The sequence below is a fragment of the Corythoichthys intestinalis genome, chromosome 5 (assembly GCF_030265065.1).
Source record: "Corythoichthys intestinalis isolate RoL2023-P3 chromosome 5, ASM3026506v1, whole genome shotgun sequence".
Classification (NCBI taxonomy): Eukaryota; Metazoa; Chordata; class Actinopteri; order Syngnathiformes; family Syngnathidae; genus Corythoichthys; species Corythoichthys intestinalis.
The window spans coordinates 58,204,559-58,221,607 of NC_080399.1; the positions used below are offsets into that span (position 1 = coordinate 58,204,559).

Below are 17,049 nucleotides of genomic sequence, written 5' to 3' on the forward strand. Positions count from 1 at the left end.
TTGGCACCCTTTGAAAATCATGTGATGCTTCTCTAATTTCTGTAATAACAGCACCTGTTACTTAACTGTTACATAACTGGTGTTGACAATAACTATCACACGTGCAGCCAGTTAAAATGGAACAAAGTTGACTCAACCTCTTTCCATGTCCTTGTGTTTACCACATTGAGCATGGAGAAAAGAAAGAGAACCAAAAAAACTGTCTGAGGACTTGAGAAGCAAAATTGTGAGGAAGCATGGGCAATCTCAAGGTTACAAGTCCATCTTCAAAGACCTGAATGTTCCTGTGTCTACCGTACACAGTGTCATCAATAAGTGTAAAGCCCATGGCACTGTGGCTAACCTCCCGTAGATTTGGACGGAAAAGAAAAATTGACGAGAGATTTCAATGACAGATTGTGCAAATGTGGGATAAAGAACCTCGACTTACATCCAAACAAAGTCATGCTGTCCTGCAGTCCGAGGGTAACACAGTGTCAACCTGTACTATCCATCGGCGTCTGAATGAAAAGGGACTTTATGGTAGGATACCTGGGAAGACCCCACTTCTGACCCATAGACATACATAAGCCAGGTTGGAGTTTGCCAAAACTTACCTGAGAAAGTCAAAAACGTTTTGGAAGAATGTTCTCTAGTCAGATGACACAAAAGTAGAGCTTTTTGGGAAAAGGCATCAACATAGAGTTTACAGGGGGGTAAAAAAACAAGGTCTTCAAAGAAAAGAACACCATCCCCACAGTCAAACATGGCAGAGGTTCCCTGATGTTTTGGGGTTGCTTTGCTGCCTCTGTCACTGGACTGCTTGACCATGTGCATGGCATTATGAAGTCTGAAGACTACCAACAGATTTTGCAGCATAATGTAGAGCCCAGTGTGAGAAAGCCGGGTCTCCCTTAGAGGTCATGGGTCTTCCAGCAACACAATGACCCAAAACACACTTCAAAAAGCACTAGAAAATGGTTTGAGCCAAAGCAGTAGAGACTTCTAAGGTGGCCAGCAATGAGTACAGACCTGAATCTGTGGAGAGATCTGAAAATGGCAGTTTGGAGAAGGCACCCTTCAAATCTCAGAGACCTGGAGCAGTTGGCCAAAGAACAATTGGTCTAAAATTCCAGCAGAGCATTGTAAGAAACTCCTTGATGGATACCGGAAGCGACTGTTTGCAGTTATTTTGTCTAAAGGTTGTGCTACCAAGTATAAGGCTGAGGGTGCCAATACTTTTGTCCGGCCTATTTTTGAAGTTTTGAGTAAAATGATCATGGTTTAATTTTTTTTTTTCATTCTCTTTTGCGTTTTTTTTTTTCATTGCAAGCAAAATAAATGAAGAATCAAATCAACTACCAAAGCATTTGTATTTGCAATCATTTATTGCGAGAAATTGAACATTATCTGACAGAATTGCAGGGGTGCTAATACTTTTGGCCAGCACTGTATACTAGTACTACAAGCACATGTACTTGCACTACAAATACAACAGCCATGCGTACTTGCGTGTACTAGTACTACAAGTTCAGCAACCATGTGTACTTGCGTGTACTAGTACTACAAGTACATGTTAATGCATGTACTAGTATAAGCACATGTACATGCATGTACTAGTACTACAAGTACGTGTACATGTGTGTACTAGTATTGTGAGTACGTATTAAAGTGCACAAACATAAATAACATTTTTTATATAAACCATGAAAGTGCATTGTTTTCTGAAACTGAAATGTCAGTAGCACCTTACATGATTTGTTTTTCTGTGTTTTCTGCTATTCTTGCATCTGTTCTTCTTCTATTGTCAACTCCTCACTGGCCGTTAATTTTACACCCGTTTACGGGATTAGTGTTCCACAAACAGGACAATAGAGATTAGGTACTGATGGTGACAACCGGGTAAATCCATTATGTGTGTTGTAATAAAATATCAACAATTGCCATCAGTCTATCAATTATTTATTGGGACAGAGGCACAACAATTTATTGCAATATCGGATTTTTTCCCCCACAACTAATGATAACGCAGCTTGAGTCTCCAATGTGAAGTACTTATCTGGCAGCCCAAAGGGGAAGGGGATTTTGGATGATTGAATATTTTGATCCTGGTTGCAGTACCATTTTAAGCCACCATTTTTAAAGATTGGATGAAAGAAAATATAAAAAGTGAAAGCACATTAACAAAGTGAATTTAATAAACAAATTAAAAAGTGTATTGTGTTTGCATATTATCACTGAGAATTAAGGGTATGACAAAATATCGAAATGGTGATACATTGTAATACTTTGTATCCCAAAAGGTTATCCATATGCTCCTGTCAAGAATCGAGATATTTATGTTTTAAGAAGGTGTCAATTACAAAAAAAAAAAAAAAAAAAAGGCTGCCATTGACAATGCTCAACGCCCAATCCATTTAGACTGGGAATGTTCGTTCATTCAAAACCAGAGCATTCAGTCATTCAGTCCGATTTTCGGGGAATTTACAGGTCACTTGCTTTTCATTTTAGGGCATTTACAGGTCATTTCCTGTTAAGTTTGAGTCACTGCCTTCATTTGGGTGATTCCCAGGTCACTTCCTGTTCTGTAACGCAAAATAAACAGCAAGTGACCCATAAAATACCCCAAAATCAGCAGGAAGTAACCGAAAATCAACAGGTAAATGACCTTAAATGGCCCAAAATTACTCATTGCCTGGCATTGGCTGCCACTGACGGCCATAGACGTTCAATCTGTTTGAAGTGGGAGGGATGGCATTCGTTCATTCGCTGCCATCCTCCCAGTTCACAATGGATTGGACGTCTACTAGTGATAAACTCATTCCAGTTCACAGCAGAAGCTTGTTTTTCTGTTTATTAGTTTTTTGTAGACTATCCTAGAATGATTTCCTGACCAATGGATCGAAAATTATTGTATCGCTATATCGTCAGATCATCGTTATCGTGAACTTTGTATTGCAAATCGTATCGTATCATGAGGTATTAAGAGGTTCCCACTCCTACTGAGAATAATGTTTTGCTACTTTGATAGTCCTTCACTAAAAGTTCTCTGTGACATTTTTTTTCTTTTTGAAACAATTATTCAATTATTATACTCATTATGACCATAAGCGGATTTTAAGGGGGGGCTGGTGGCCGAAAAGTGTCATTGCATGTAATTGACTTTCCTATATATATAAAAATTGTAAAGCAATAAAACTGCAACAAAAATAAATGAAATGAACAAAAAAATACATTTTTATAATGGGTCAAAATTATTTTTCGAACAGATCATGAGACTAGCACCTTAGACGGTCATTTGCTTTGCATATAATTTTCACTAAAATATATATATATATATATTAGGGCTGTCAACATTATCGCGTTAACGGGCGGTAATTAATTTTTTTAATTAATCACGTTAAAATATTTGACGCAATTAACGCACATGCCCCGCTCAGATTAAAATGACAGAAGTGTGATGTCCGCTTGTTACTTGTCACTTGTTTTTTGTTATTTGGCGCCCTCTGCTGATGCTTGGGTCCAAATGATTTTATGAGTTTGGGGAGTGAGCTTGGTGTAATGACATCAACAATGGCGAGCTACTAGTTTATTTTTTGATGGAAAATTTTACAAATTTTAATAAAACGAAAACATTTAGAGGGCTTTTAATACAAAATTTCTACAACTTGTACTAACATTTATCTTTTAAGAACTACACGTTTTTCTATCCATGGATCGCTTTAAGAGAATGTTAATAATGTTAATGCCATCTTGTCGATTTATAATAAACAAATACAGTACTTATGTACCATATGTTGAATGTATATATCCGTCTTGTGTCTTATCTTTCCATTCCAACAATAATTTACAGAAAAATATGGCATATTTTATAGATGGTTTGAATTGCGATTAATTACAATTAATTAATTTTTAAGCTGTATCATTTGACAGCCCTAATATATATATATATATATATATATATATATATATATATATACACAGTGGGGAGAACAAGTATTTGATACACTGCCAATGGGCAATTTTATTTTTCAAATGATTTTTTTCTTTGATTGAATTTTTTTTTTTTTTTTTTTTACCGAAGCAACTTTTTGAGGGATTGAATGATTGAGACACAAATGGCCCAAACACAAAAAGGATTGCTTCAATCAAAGAAAACTTTTTCAATGAAAAAGTAAGTGTTCAAATGCAAATTTTTCAATCTGAAATATTTTTTTCGCATTGAAAAACTTTTTCCATGATGGAAATTTTTGTTTTTTTGATTGAAGTGATTTTTCTTTTTAAACATATATTCTTTTAAGCAACTCATTTTTTGAGTGAATAATAAAGACAAAAATGTCCTAGCCAAAATTCGGCCCAAACACAAATCAACATTACTTCAATCAAAAAAGTTGCGTCAATTAAAAAAAAAACGACATCAATCAAACCCCCCCCCCCCCCCCGAAAAAAAGAAATCAAAGAAAAATAGCTTCCACATGCATTTTTTTTTTTTTTTTAGTTTTTTGGGTTTCTAATGTATTTTTACATTCAAACAATTCCTCTTTTTTTTTTTTTTTTTAATTGAAGCGATTTTTGGGGGGGGGGGTTGAAAATATATACCAATATTCTGATTGAAGCAACTTTTTTTTGATTGAATAATAAAGACACAAATCTACCTCCATATCGCTCCGCTCAGGGGATACAATTTTTGACGGTGGTAACTACATTGGCACGACACCGTCGGACGTGCCATATTCAATGGATGACGACCTTGGCGAAAAGTATTGCCTAAGCAGCCTGATTTATAATTCCCCTCAAAAATGATGGAAAACAATATAACGCTCATTGTCAACTAGTTATTATAATAAAGTTAATTTTATTGCTGCCACTGCGTTTCGGGGTCATCAACATGTTGTGCCCGCCCCAAAAGTCAAACTATGATTATGACCCCTTGAGAGTTCTACTACAGTACAACTCAAACATTCATACAGAAAATCAGATCACACACACGCAAGCATGCAGCAAGAGATGTCAGTGCAAACAACCTCACAAGCTGAGAGCTTGGGGTGAGTTTAGACTGATGTAAGGGCACCTTGACAGTAGTCAGACAGTAGAATTGCATCGCTCCAACAACTCCACATCAGAAGCCCAAGTCTTAACCCATAAGCACCTTGGACCCAAATTTTAGAGTGTTAAAAGTTTAACAGGACGTTTGAAAGCACAAATGTGATTTTGTAAACAACAAAATTAGGGTTTTTGTCCATTCCTGAGGTGTGAATTTTATGATCAACGAATAACTTTGCTGATCACTGATAATGTAGTGTGTCACTGCATGGTTTAGTTCATACTCGGTAGTTTTCATACATTCTGTGATTAAGTCGCGACCAGTAAAGGGTGTAGTTTGCATATTGCTAAGTCAGATGGATGGATAAAAATGATAAGCAAAGCAAGTCAGTTTGAGTTTGATTGAATTTCAAGCAAATTCCAGTTAAGTCATTGCTTGGATAAAGCAAGGCATAATTCGAGTCTTATAATCTTATTCAGTCACAATATACAGGTTATTCACATATTAGCAGTGGTGGAATGTAATGAAGTAAGAGTACTTTGTTACTGTACTTAAGTACATTTTTGTGTATCTGTACTTTACTTGAGTGCAAAAATAAAGTGGTACTTTTTACTTCACTACATTTTACAGCAGTTGTCTGTACTTTTTACTCCACTACTTTTCAAATTGTCACCAGTGTTACAAACGACTTTTGTTTGTGTTCTTTTTTTTCTCATTGTGAATTTAGTTTCGTTTTCATTAGTGCTGTACCGATTAATCGATTAACTCGAGTATTCGAGTAGAAAAAAAGTATTCAAATTGAATTTTGTTGCTTCGAGTATTCATCGAATTAAAGTGTCGTTGTAATGGTTTATTTTGAAAGTGTTTGAATTTAATTTTATTGATTAGGGTGGATACACTGCCCTCTGGTCTGCCTCATTTCACATGGCTGAATCCAACTGCTCCCTGTTAAGCTAAGTTTTTGTCTGAGCTAATGTTTTTTAATGCATTCGTAATTTAGTTTATAGGTATATTTAGGAGTTTTTTGTGGGAATGTATGTCTGATAGAGGAGTTCCAAATAATCGATTATTATATGCATCGCGATTTGACGCGTAACGATTCAGTTACGATTCATAAAGGTTCAAAAACGATGTTTTTCCCACATAACTTTATGGCAGCCGCTCGTAGCAGAACAAAATTCAAGACATGTCTGCCGCCGGGCCCCGTAACAGGCACGCGCACGTTATGATGGATGCTGCTGGTTACTGAGAGAGATTTACTCCTTTTTAAAAGACTGGATAATAAATTTCTGTATGAGAGAGCCAAGAGCAAAAGCGCAACCTGGTGGTCGCACTTTTGTGTGGAAGTTATTTGGTAACACTTTATAATAACTATCCGTTTTACTAGTTAATAGATCATTAGTAAACTGTTGATAAATGATTTATTGTTGACTTGTGAAGTATTTGTTTACAGTTTGTTAAGCATTTACAGGGTGTTCTTAACCTGAAACACAGTTTGTGTAGAAACGTTTCAAGTTTTTGTGGGTAACGTTTGGCATTTCTATCTTTTCAGGTTAAGAAATGCCGTTCACTTCAAAAGAAAAGGCATTTTGATAAGGCATTTTGCAGGCAGCGCTCATGTTGCACATTTATGAAAATCTGCCATAAAACCAACAAATATTTGTACTTTTCTTTGTATGTTTAACCAGTAAAACTTATGACCTTCAACATGAAGTGTATATAGTTTTATTAAGATCCATCAACTAGCATGGGCGTTTAGAATGGGGTCAACCGTATTGGAACACCCTGAAAATGCTTAACAAACTGTTAACAAATACTTCACAAATCAACAATAAATCATTTATCAACAGTTTCCTAATGATCTATTGACTAGTAAAACGGATAGTTATTATAAAGGGTTACCATTTATTTTTTTAGAGCAAGAGGGGAAGAGAGATAGTCCGTTGCTCCTTGTCTTTTAGATGTCCAGCAGTAGTTTTAAGGCATTTCAATTGAAAAATGTCCTGAGTGTGTTGCTAAGACCCGTGTGCATCTAAAAGAGGTGAGTACACGAACCCTCTTGTACTGTTTAGCCTTTATTGTTGTTCTTTTTTAGATTTTAATAGTTAACGCCGAGCGCTAAGCTAATTAGCTAATTCGCTAACGTGTATTTCATATGCAGAACGTGTAAAACCACGATTAAGTACAGCGGTAACACTACAAACATGCAAATAGTGCAGAAGTCAGTGAAAACAAAGTATATTGGTTAAAAGAAGTCTTATTTCTAAAGACACTTTGTTTGCAGAAATGTGGAATTCATTTCACCTGTGTAAATTTTATTGTATTGTTGAGAGAGATAAGTACGCCCTTTAAAATGATTAATGTTTTTGCACTTTCTTGTAAAAAAATTAATAAATAAAAAAGCAGCTTAAGGGCAGCTTTTTGTTGTATGGGCATGTTTCTATTGTTCCAGTTGAATCATTAGGATATTTCAAATAAATAATGGGCATAAATTTGTTTGGCTACTGTATTAAGTAGTAATGTACGATGCATCGATAATCGCGATAACCGCGATCATCGTCAATACCACGATCATCGTTTGATAATCGGATCGTAGCACCCTGAGTCATAATCGAATCGAATCATGGGGTGCCTAAGATGGCACACTCCTAGTGTCTGAACCATTTGTTAAGAGCATTGTAAAAAAAAAAAAAAAGTTCGCATTTTATAGCATTTAAGCTAGCGTACTTTTTCTATGTAACTTAGCCAATTGTTCTTTTGTTATACTAAGATCCTCATTTATTTATTTTATTTCCGTTTGAGGCTCAGCTCAGGTATTTTAATTTTTCGTGTTCCTTATCCGACTACTCGATTATTTCGAACTAACTAGTTTATCGATTAATCGACTACTAAAATATTCGATAGCTGCAGCCCTAGTTTTCATGCCTGCAGCGCAGTCGATAAGCCCCGCGCAATTATACCGAAACTGAGCACTAAAGGCAGCAACATGAGTGCAAGCAAGACTAGGCAGGTGAACAAGATATTGACCAATAAAAACCACCACACTTGGACAGTAGGTGGCAGTATGCACCTGATAGTTGCTTGCAATCCGGCATTAAGCTAAAGTTATGAGTTTTTGAGCTTGTTAAGCTTCTGTTTACAGTAAAGTCCATGTTATTGCTTGTTTTTTCCATTAATCTGTTTTAAATAAAACTGAGCAGTCAATGAATTTTCTGGTTCTTTCTTTGAATATGGACTCAGATCTCTACTTCTTAGAGTCCCGTCAATAACTGACATAAAACTGACAGCACTAATAAAATATACATATATATATATATATTTTTTTTTTTAATTTATAATCTTTTTTTTTTTAATCATTAAAACATATACTGGACTGTCTCAGGAAATTAGAATAGTCCTGTATATATACACACAGGACTGTCTCAAAAAATTAGAATATTGTGTATTCTAATTTTCTGAGACAGTCCAGTACATTAGTCTTTAATAGGGAAAATCCTCTTTCTTATTTGTTTCATTCAATTTCACTTCATTTTTTTATGTCACGGTAGAAGTACCCTAAATTTTGTTATATTTCATAGGGAAATTTGATATTACAGCTACTTGTAAAACTTTATTCCTTTAAGGGAGCTAAACACAGCAATATTATATTGTGTGTTGTGCCAAATAACAAATACTGTTGAAATATATACGTATATATATATATATATATATATACATACAGTATATTGTATGATTTACCACTAATTATTGATCATTTTTATTCTTATTTTGATGTGTGTGCTATTGTGTCAATTCTGTTGCTACATTAATCCAGGATCGTGGATGGTAATTTACAAGGAAAGGGAAAGTTTGTACCTGATTTCATATTTCCCTCAACATTAAATCAGTCATCACGAAACAAATGGCTGCAGTAATGCTCACCATTGTATGACAGTCGAGGCTTGCTCAGACACATGATGAAGTGAACTTCCATTTCACTCGACGCCACAGATTTGGAGCAGACAGGACACTTGAATCCTAAAAGAAAATCACAGAATAAACCAAAGAAATATCACACATAGTGTCCAAAGACAGAGTAGCAAATCAAAAGCACGAACTAAAGAAACTTACTAGAGCGGGGAAACGATGGGACAGAGCACAGGGAATGATGATGGATGACGAGCTGACAAGGACTACACAAAAACTGAAAGCTTGAAACCGTTAAGTCCGTGGGGGGCTGGCTAGAGGACCCAACTGCAGGGAAAAACAAGGCAAAAACAAAGGAACTGGTACAAACTAAAAGAAAATGAGGCACAAGTGGGTGACCTGAGAGGCAGCCAATTGGTTGACACACAAGGACCAGGGACAACAGGTGAAATCCATGGGCAATCACAAGGACAGGACACACCAATGCAAAAACATGACACGAACCCAACACTAACAACTCAAACCCTAACAGTAACACGACAAAGGAGCAGGTGGGTGACACGAGAGGCAGCCAATTATTGGACAGACAAGGAGCAGACAACAATAGATAGATAGCATTCATTTAAGATGCAAATATGGCTCATGGATCAAATATTTTTACAGCTTGGATAAATCTGTTCCATGAATTAAACTGGTATCAGAACCCGGTACTGAATCGGATTGGCCCATCCTTATTTGCAGCATCCTCTTCAGTCGTTACATCCTCCCCCTTGGTCAAACCATACATCAACATGGACTTCAATTCCATTGCTACGCAGATGACATCCAAATCTACATCTCCACAAAGCCATCTCGGACACCACCAAATCAACACAACTGTCTCAGTGAAATTAAATCCTGGATGCAAGCAAACTATTTTCAACTTAACATCGACAAATCGGACATTGTCATCATCATCGACCCTGCAGCCCAAATCATTTTTCCCTCACCTTCAACAACTGCAACTTGTCTCTCTCAACACACTACCACAAACCAGGTATAATTTTTACTGATGCACCGATACAGACACCAGTATCGGCGGGGGGGGGGGCCAATCCGGCTCGAAATTGTGGTATCGGCGAGTACCAAAAAAAAAAAAAAAAGGGTGCCCATACCATTTCCCGGTCCGGTAACACTGAACGCAGCCTTTTTTCTCCTGACACTCCCCACTACTTTGCATACCAAGCAGCTCTCGCTATCGCTGACCTGCTCCAGACCAATGAGAGCGGTCTAATAGTTGCTCGTAACCAATGCCAGGGCAGCTTTTTCATATGGAGGAAAAACAAACTATGAGTAGGAGAAGAAAATGTCGGCGGTTTCAGAATATTTCAGCGTTGAGTAAAATGGCTATGATGTACCGCGGCAACAAACCCTGGGCAGTGGGACAAGAAGAGTGAAGCAGCAAGACTGTTGTCTGCAACCAAACCTATGCCTTCGTTGAAAGCGTGGGAATCCTGGCCACGTAGTACCTCAGTATGAGGTCCCAAGTCGCAAATGAATTAAGAAGACGAATATCCTTCACTAAAAAATAAAGAAATGAAACATATTTTAGAAAAGCTGGAGAAGGCAGGAGCCATAAGCTTTTCAACCGACGTGTGGAGCAGCCAAGTCTCCCAACTTTCCCTTCTTAGCTTGACAGCCGACTGAAAAGCGTAGGACTTCATGCGAATGAACTCAAGGGATTACGCACACCGCCCAGGCTATTGATGCTCAACTGGAGCATCCCAAAGTCAAAAGTACTTTACTTTTCTTGTCTTTTACTAAAAGAAATGCCGCAGTAATTTGAGACCTGTTTCAAAAGTGCTGTAGAAGTAAGCAAAGTAAGCTAAGCTAAGTGGCTAAGATGTGTGTGTGCGTGTGTAAGTGCGCTGTTTGCATTTGTGCGTTGCTGGAGATGGAGTTGAGTTATTTGCTGCTGGTGCAGAAAGAGGGAGGCTAAAAGAAAGACAGGATGCTGTGGTCAGTTATTATTATTATCATTACTTATAATTTCATGAAAGTTGCACTGTTTGGCCTTTGAGAGGTTTAAAAAGTTTATTCAGCTCATTCAGAGTTTATTATTATTAATATATTTTTACTTTCTTACTGTTGGGCTAGTATTATACATGTTTCACTTTTCACAAATTTAGCACTATTTTGGCCTTTGAGAGCCAAAGGTTTATTCAACTATTGTCACCTATACAAGATATGCAATAACAAGTACTACTGTTCTACTGGATTCACTTTGTATTAGTTTCTTTCCTGTTTCGCAAAGGTAATGATTTCACATCCAAGTATGTAGCTCTTTTGGGGGGGGGGGATCGGTATCGGCCGATACTGCCAAGTATCGGTATCGGGGACAAAAAATTGAATCGATTCAACACTATTCATTTTTGACTTTTTGACAATAAACAATGTTTCGACCACCACATAAACCACATCACCAGAACTGCCTTTTTCACCTCAAGAACATAGCCCGTCGTCACCCCACCCTCATCTTCTCTTCTGCAGAAAGCCTCAACTATGCCTTCATCAAGCCCTTGACTACTGCAACAGCATTGTTTACATTTCTCCATCCAAAATCCTCAATAAACTACAATTTTAGGCTGCAACAATTAATTAATTAAATCGATTACAATCGATCAATAAATTAGTAGAAACAAATTTCATAATCGATTTTTGCCGCCAGCTATGAACAGTCTCGTTTGGGTTCTTGTTTGTGTGTAATGTGAGGCACGCGCGCCAGTGATTAACGCAAGGGAGAGAGAGTTCACTGCTTCACAATGATCTTTATCCGATTATTCGATTAATTAATCGTCTGATTAATCCATTATTAAAATAATTGTTAGTTGCAGCCCTACTACAATACATACAAAACTCTGCTGCACGCCTTCTCACCCAAACCCACTATAATATACAGGTAGTTATTAACGAGTTCTGTTCTTACCCTGGCAACGTAAACAGAATTTCTGCTTAAGTCAGCATTAACCCTTTAACTTATTTGCTCCCAAAAACGCAAATATACGTTCTATTTTTGATTGTTTCAGTGTCTCAATACGTCTTTTACATTTTTTTTTTTTCATAAGAGACATCTCTGGGTTCTGATTCAACTGAGCTCCAAAGCACAAAGCTGAAAATCCATTTTAAAGCAATAAAACTGGGCACTGGAGGGCGGTAGCGCATTTGGTAAGACCTACAACCCGATTCAACGGCAACGAACAGCCGAGCCACACGGCCGGGGCGCCGGCGGAAGGATGCCAGGCAGTGGACCACCGAGCAGAACAACCGAGAGGACCCCCGGGATGCCAGGCGCTGGACGACCGAGCAGAACGACCGGGACCACCAGCACAGCAGACGATGCCGTTGAGTCCGTGCTGCTCGCCAAGCAGACCCCGCAAAGAGTCAAAAAAATACATCTTTATGAGACAGGCGGTGATGAGGGAAAATTTTACCTGGCTGTTGCAGCCACAACAGCGTCATATCTCAGTAATGTGTAAATAAATTGTTACTTTGCTATCAAAAGCTCTATTTGTCTTGTTGTTTATGTTATTTTGTAAAAGGAAAACATTATTCAGATGTTTGGGATTTAACTAAAGCAAAAAATAGTTGTGTTAAAGTCAAAGTTATGTTTCAAATGTATGCTTTCACAAAAAGCTCAATTTCTCTGTTTTTTTCATCAGAAATTGGAAAATTGCTCAAACTAAGCTATTTTCCAATGCTGATTTCTAAAGAATGGAAAAAGATATGAACTTTTTTTCTCCTCCTGAAAGAAGAGAGTCTAATCTTTCCTTGGTGGGTTCCATGTCTATATAGCAATAGAACAGAATCCTCTGTGGGCATTGCAAAATCAGTCAAAACAGTAAAACGGCCAGGAGCGAAGGGCCTTGTTCTGGTCAAAAGGCCTGGGAGTGAATGAGGTAATAACCCCAAAATAACTATCCAAAAAGTCCAAAAGTATTGTAGTTTGTGTAATGATGGAGGATACACTGCCCTCTGGTGGCAGCGTTGGGTCTGGCTGGACTGTCGCTGTAACGGTTAATATATAGTTCTTGTATTAAAATCATGTTTTAGTAATTTGTTAAGGGTTAAAAGAATATTGTATTTATTGAAAGGTGTCTAATTCATGTTAAAAGTATTTGTTTGTTAATACTGGACACAGTAATTGTTTTGATTACGACTACTCTCGCAAGATTTGTTTGGTGTGAGTTACGGCAAGACCTGCTCTCGCCCAGAAACAAAAGACGTTCATTAAGCCACTCGCAGCAGCAGAGTGTTGGCCAGCTGCATAGAAATAAACAGGTGCTAGCTGCACAAGGTATTTTCTGTTATATTATCGTATCGTACAATGTGTTTTGTAACTTATTAATTGTACTATTGTTTTGTAAAGCTTTCTATGCACACGAGTTCGCGTTCCCTCGCCCAGGACCTCCAAAGTGGCAAGCGGCCACAAGGTTAGCCTAATTTTCTGTTTAGCACGTCACGTTTTTGTTTAAGTGTCTACGCTTTATTTTGTACGTCTTTTAGTTTTCATGGCATTAGGTATCGGAACAAAGGACAAAGCAATACAGTGCCCGTCTTTTGAGAAACCGTGCCCTGCGATGTCATTTTGGAAGCTACAGTCGCCTTATGAATGAGGAGCAGACTCTCATCTAGGCTTGCCACCCGTCCCTTGAAATACGGAATCGTTCCGTAATTGGGAATTAAAAATTGCGTTCTGTATTGAACCAATACAGAACACAGTTTATTCCGTATTTCACAATTGTCCCATGGAGGGGCGATCCCGCACGACCCGCGGCTACGGCGGCCGCGCCCAGCCCATGCACGTCTGGCACAGACAAACACACACCTGCACTCATGAGTGAACACTGAGCCAACAATAATGAACAAAAACGGCAGGAGATATTAAAGACAGCAAGATAGTTATCTGCCTGCCCGCTGCTGTCTGCCCTGCACTGCGCTCCACTTCCGGGTTCGTTGCCTAGTTACATCGCTCGCTTTGCTCAGTGCACCGCCCCGCGCGTTTTCAAAACAAAAATGTCTTCAACACCAGACGCTAAGGACACCCCACCTCATCCTCAAAAGAGGAAACGTCTACAAAAAATAGACTGGAGTGGGAAGACTCGGGTAACCCGTGGCTCGATAGAGTCAGTAGTAGCCACTTTTACATGCTGACTTTTATTCATACCGATTCAAATCATTCCGAATGGAAATTTCACATCAGCTGTTTACATGTCACTTCATCTATTCCGATCCAGCGTTTACATGTGACTGCCTTTATTCCGAAAGGACGTTTGACAACTGCCGTCTGACATGCGCAGATTAATCAAAACAAAGCGTCACGTTGCAAAACATGGAGATCGAGCGTCAGATCAGCTGCTGTTTTAACTTTTCGAGTGGAAACAAAACTTCAGAATGATACGCCGTTCATTTAAAAAGTGTGGGTGCGCTGTGCGTGTGCTTGGAAGCCATGTTGCAAGTGACGTTACTTACGTCACCAAGTGACGTCACCATGTCAGTACGGAGCATGCGCAGAAAGAACGCAACCAGACACCATTCCGCTTCCCTGTTTACGTGATATAATTTTACTTCTAATCGGTTTGGGAAAAGGAATATTCCACCCCTGTAAATCGGAATGAAATTCCATTCGGTTTGGGCCTGTTCATTCCGAATGAGGTGTTTATATGGAACACATTTATTCGGTTTGAACAAATATTCCGATTGTAATTGGAATATTTGGCTCCATGTAAACGTGGCAAATGATGATGATTGTAAAGCGAATTGCAAGGCAGGCAGGAAAGTTTTTGCACTGTCTCACGGAGGTGTAAAATAGCATTGCTGCAGAGGACCTCCACAAACGGAATATAAGATCCCAGAAAAGCCTTCGTCACAATTCTTTGTACCTGAAACATCACCTGAGCTTGATTTGGTATGTTATTATGCTCTTGTATATGGATAACATATAGGCTATATTTATATTTACCTTCATACATCTTGCATTGATGGGAGCATAGCTAGGCTATTTCAGTTGCTACTATGGTTGATTATTTTCAGGAATGTTTTTTTTTTTAAACATGCATTTCTTATCAATCAATATGGAATAAATTTATGTACTCATAAAGAACATCTGATTTTGTTATGCTAACTAATGATCCTCATTTGGAATTATTCCTAATAGATTAACAGCAAATAAACACTGAATAAATAGTCCTACTGTGAATATATACTATCTATTGATTGATTAATAGTGATACCAAAATTAAAGCAATAATTTGACATCATCCCACTCCTACCCTCTAAATTACTGCAGCTGAGGTGACACAGGTATAGACCCTACCCACCGACGTCACAAAATCACGTGCTCGCTGTATGGTTCCGCCCACTTGTCCGTCATTTTGTGTCTGTATTATCAATGGTCTCAATTGATCGAGCAATTTATAATGCATTTCATGGAAGACCCGGTGCTTTCGGATGCCGTAAACTCACTTGATGCGTTGCATAAAAGGCGTTATGTGGAAAAGCTTCAGTTTATCCATTCGCCAGATCCATATTTGATGCCTAAATCGATGTTTTTCGACCCGCTGTCTCCGCCGTATTTGCCTGACATCTGCTAGCTACCCTGAACTGTACAACTATCTTGTCCACACAAAATCAGCCTATTCTCACGAAGTTTTGAAAAACTTTAAGAGCTTGGAGGCTTATAAATACTTAGTTGCTGGTTGGGTGAAACAGGTCCTCGTCCACGAAAATTCGGCAGGAATCTATCTTGTGCTTGGAAAGGTGAGTTACGAAATTTTCAATTCAAAATCTTTTGTTATTGCTAACATCCACTGTCAAGTCTAATGTATTTCATGTCGTTTGTCAATGGAGTTAGGGCTTTATATGGTTTAGCGATAGCACTCTCACTACATACATACGTGTATGTTGTCGGCGATTAGCCTAGCAATGATCTTAATTGTGGTTGTCAGCCCAAAACCCTCTAAATATATATTAAATGCATCTTACCAGATATAAAATGACTACTACGTAATCTGTGGTAATCGTTTGGAGCCCAGTTTTCTCGTCGAATTGCAGCAGCCCATCTCGCTCTCTTCTCTCCGGGTCTCTCGGAATCCGGTAGAACTTCAAGTCTCTCCGTCTTCTCCGTCTATCTTCTCTGTTATTGCAACCGACCGCCACACACGCCTTCACCATTTTGATTATTAATGTTAACGAGCAGAAAAACACGTCGTAAATAGGAGGAATGTACGTAGCCGTAACAGGGAAACACAATGTGTTGACGGACAATTGGGCGGCACCAGTCAGGAGGAAGGAGTTGTGACGTCACGTGGGTAGGGTCTATAGCACACAGTAAAACGTGGCCAGAGCTACAATAGTGCTGACTGTGGACACAGGCTCAATCAGATGATTTTATGTGATTCCAAAATGGTGAAGAAAATGACTTTGAGGAGAACAAAGCAAGAGGCACTGTTGAAACAAGTCCTGGGTCCAAAGGCAGTGGGTGGTGTGCTCAAGATCTTAACATCACCCATCCCATTCTCCATACAGACCGATGCCTCGAATAGATTGAGCAGGAAGATGTTTCCCCTTGCTGTCCAGTACTTCAGTCCAGAGTTTGGGGTCACCAGCAAAATGCTGGACTTCATAGAGAATGCAGACGAGTCAGCTGCTTGAAGTTAGCTTTCCTGGAACATTCCCTTAAGAAATTTGGCTTGTCAATGGGTCATGTGACCGGATTCAGTGCCGACAACACAAATGTTAATTACGAAATTCTTAACTTCGTTTTCACTAACCTGCAGAAAAGAAAAAAAAAAAAACAGTCTGGTGCAAGGAAAATGCCATGCCCACTGTTGAGAGAAATGGTGGAGGAAATGTTTTGTATTCATAAATGTGTCCTCAGTTGATGTTGAAATAATGTTCCTATTGCTTGTTATTATTGACATATTATCTTTTCGCCACAAGATGGCAGGATGGGACTTAATTGTCTAAAGTGCTACTTTTATTACTTCTTTGTGTTTGACTTTGATTACTTTGATTTGTGGGACTGCCTGTGAAGACAGCAATGAGAGAGGATGTATCCGCATGTCAATGGAAATTAAATATGC

At 38.5% G+C, this 17,049-nt stretch overlaps 1 protein-coding gene across 3 annotated transcripts in view; it reads right to left on the reverse strand.

The window, feature by feature from the left end:
- The window catches only part of znrf1 (zinc and ring finger 1), a 93,658-nt gene that overhangs the window by 33,742 nt on the left and 42,867 nt on the right, over window positions 1–17,049 (reverse strand). For 2 of the 3 annotated variants that reach the window (XR_009063190.1, XM_057836053.1), the window contains exons 2-3: window positions 9,134–9,256; window positions 8,945–9,040 (exon numbers count right to left, since the gene is read on the reverse strand). Coding sequence is in view for 2 of the 3 variants with exons in the window: in XM_057836053.1 (XP_057692036.1) it covers window positions 8,945–9,040; window positions 9,134–9,256 (219 nt within the window). In the remaining variant the exon portion in view is untranslated. The remainder of the gene's footprint in view (window positions 1–8,944; window positions 9,041–9,133; window positions 9,257–17,049) is intronic. The other variant, XM_057836054.1, reaches the window with a different exon arrangement.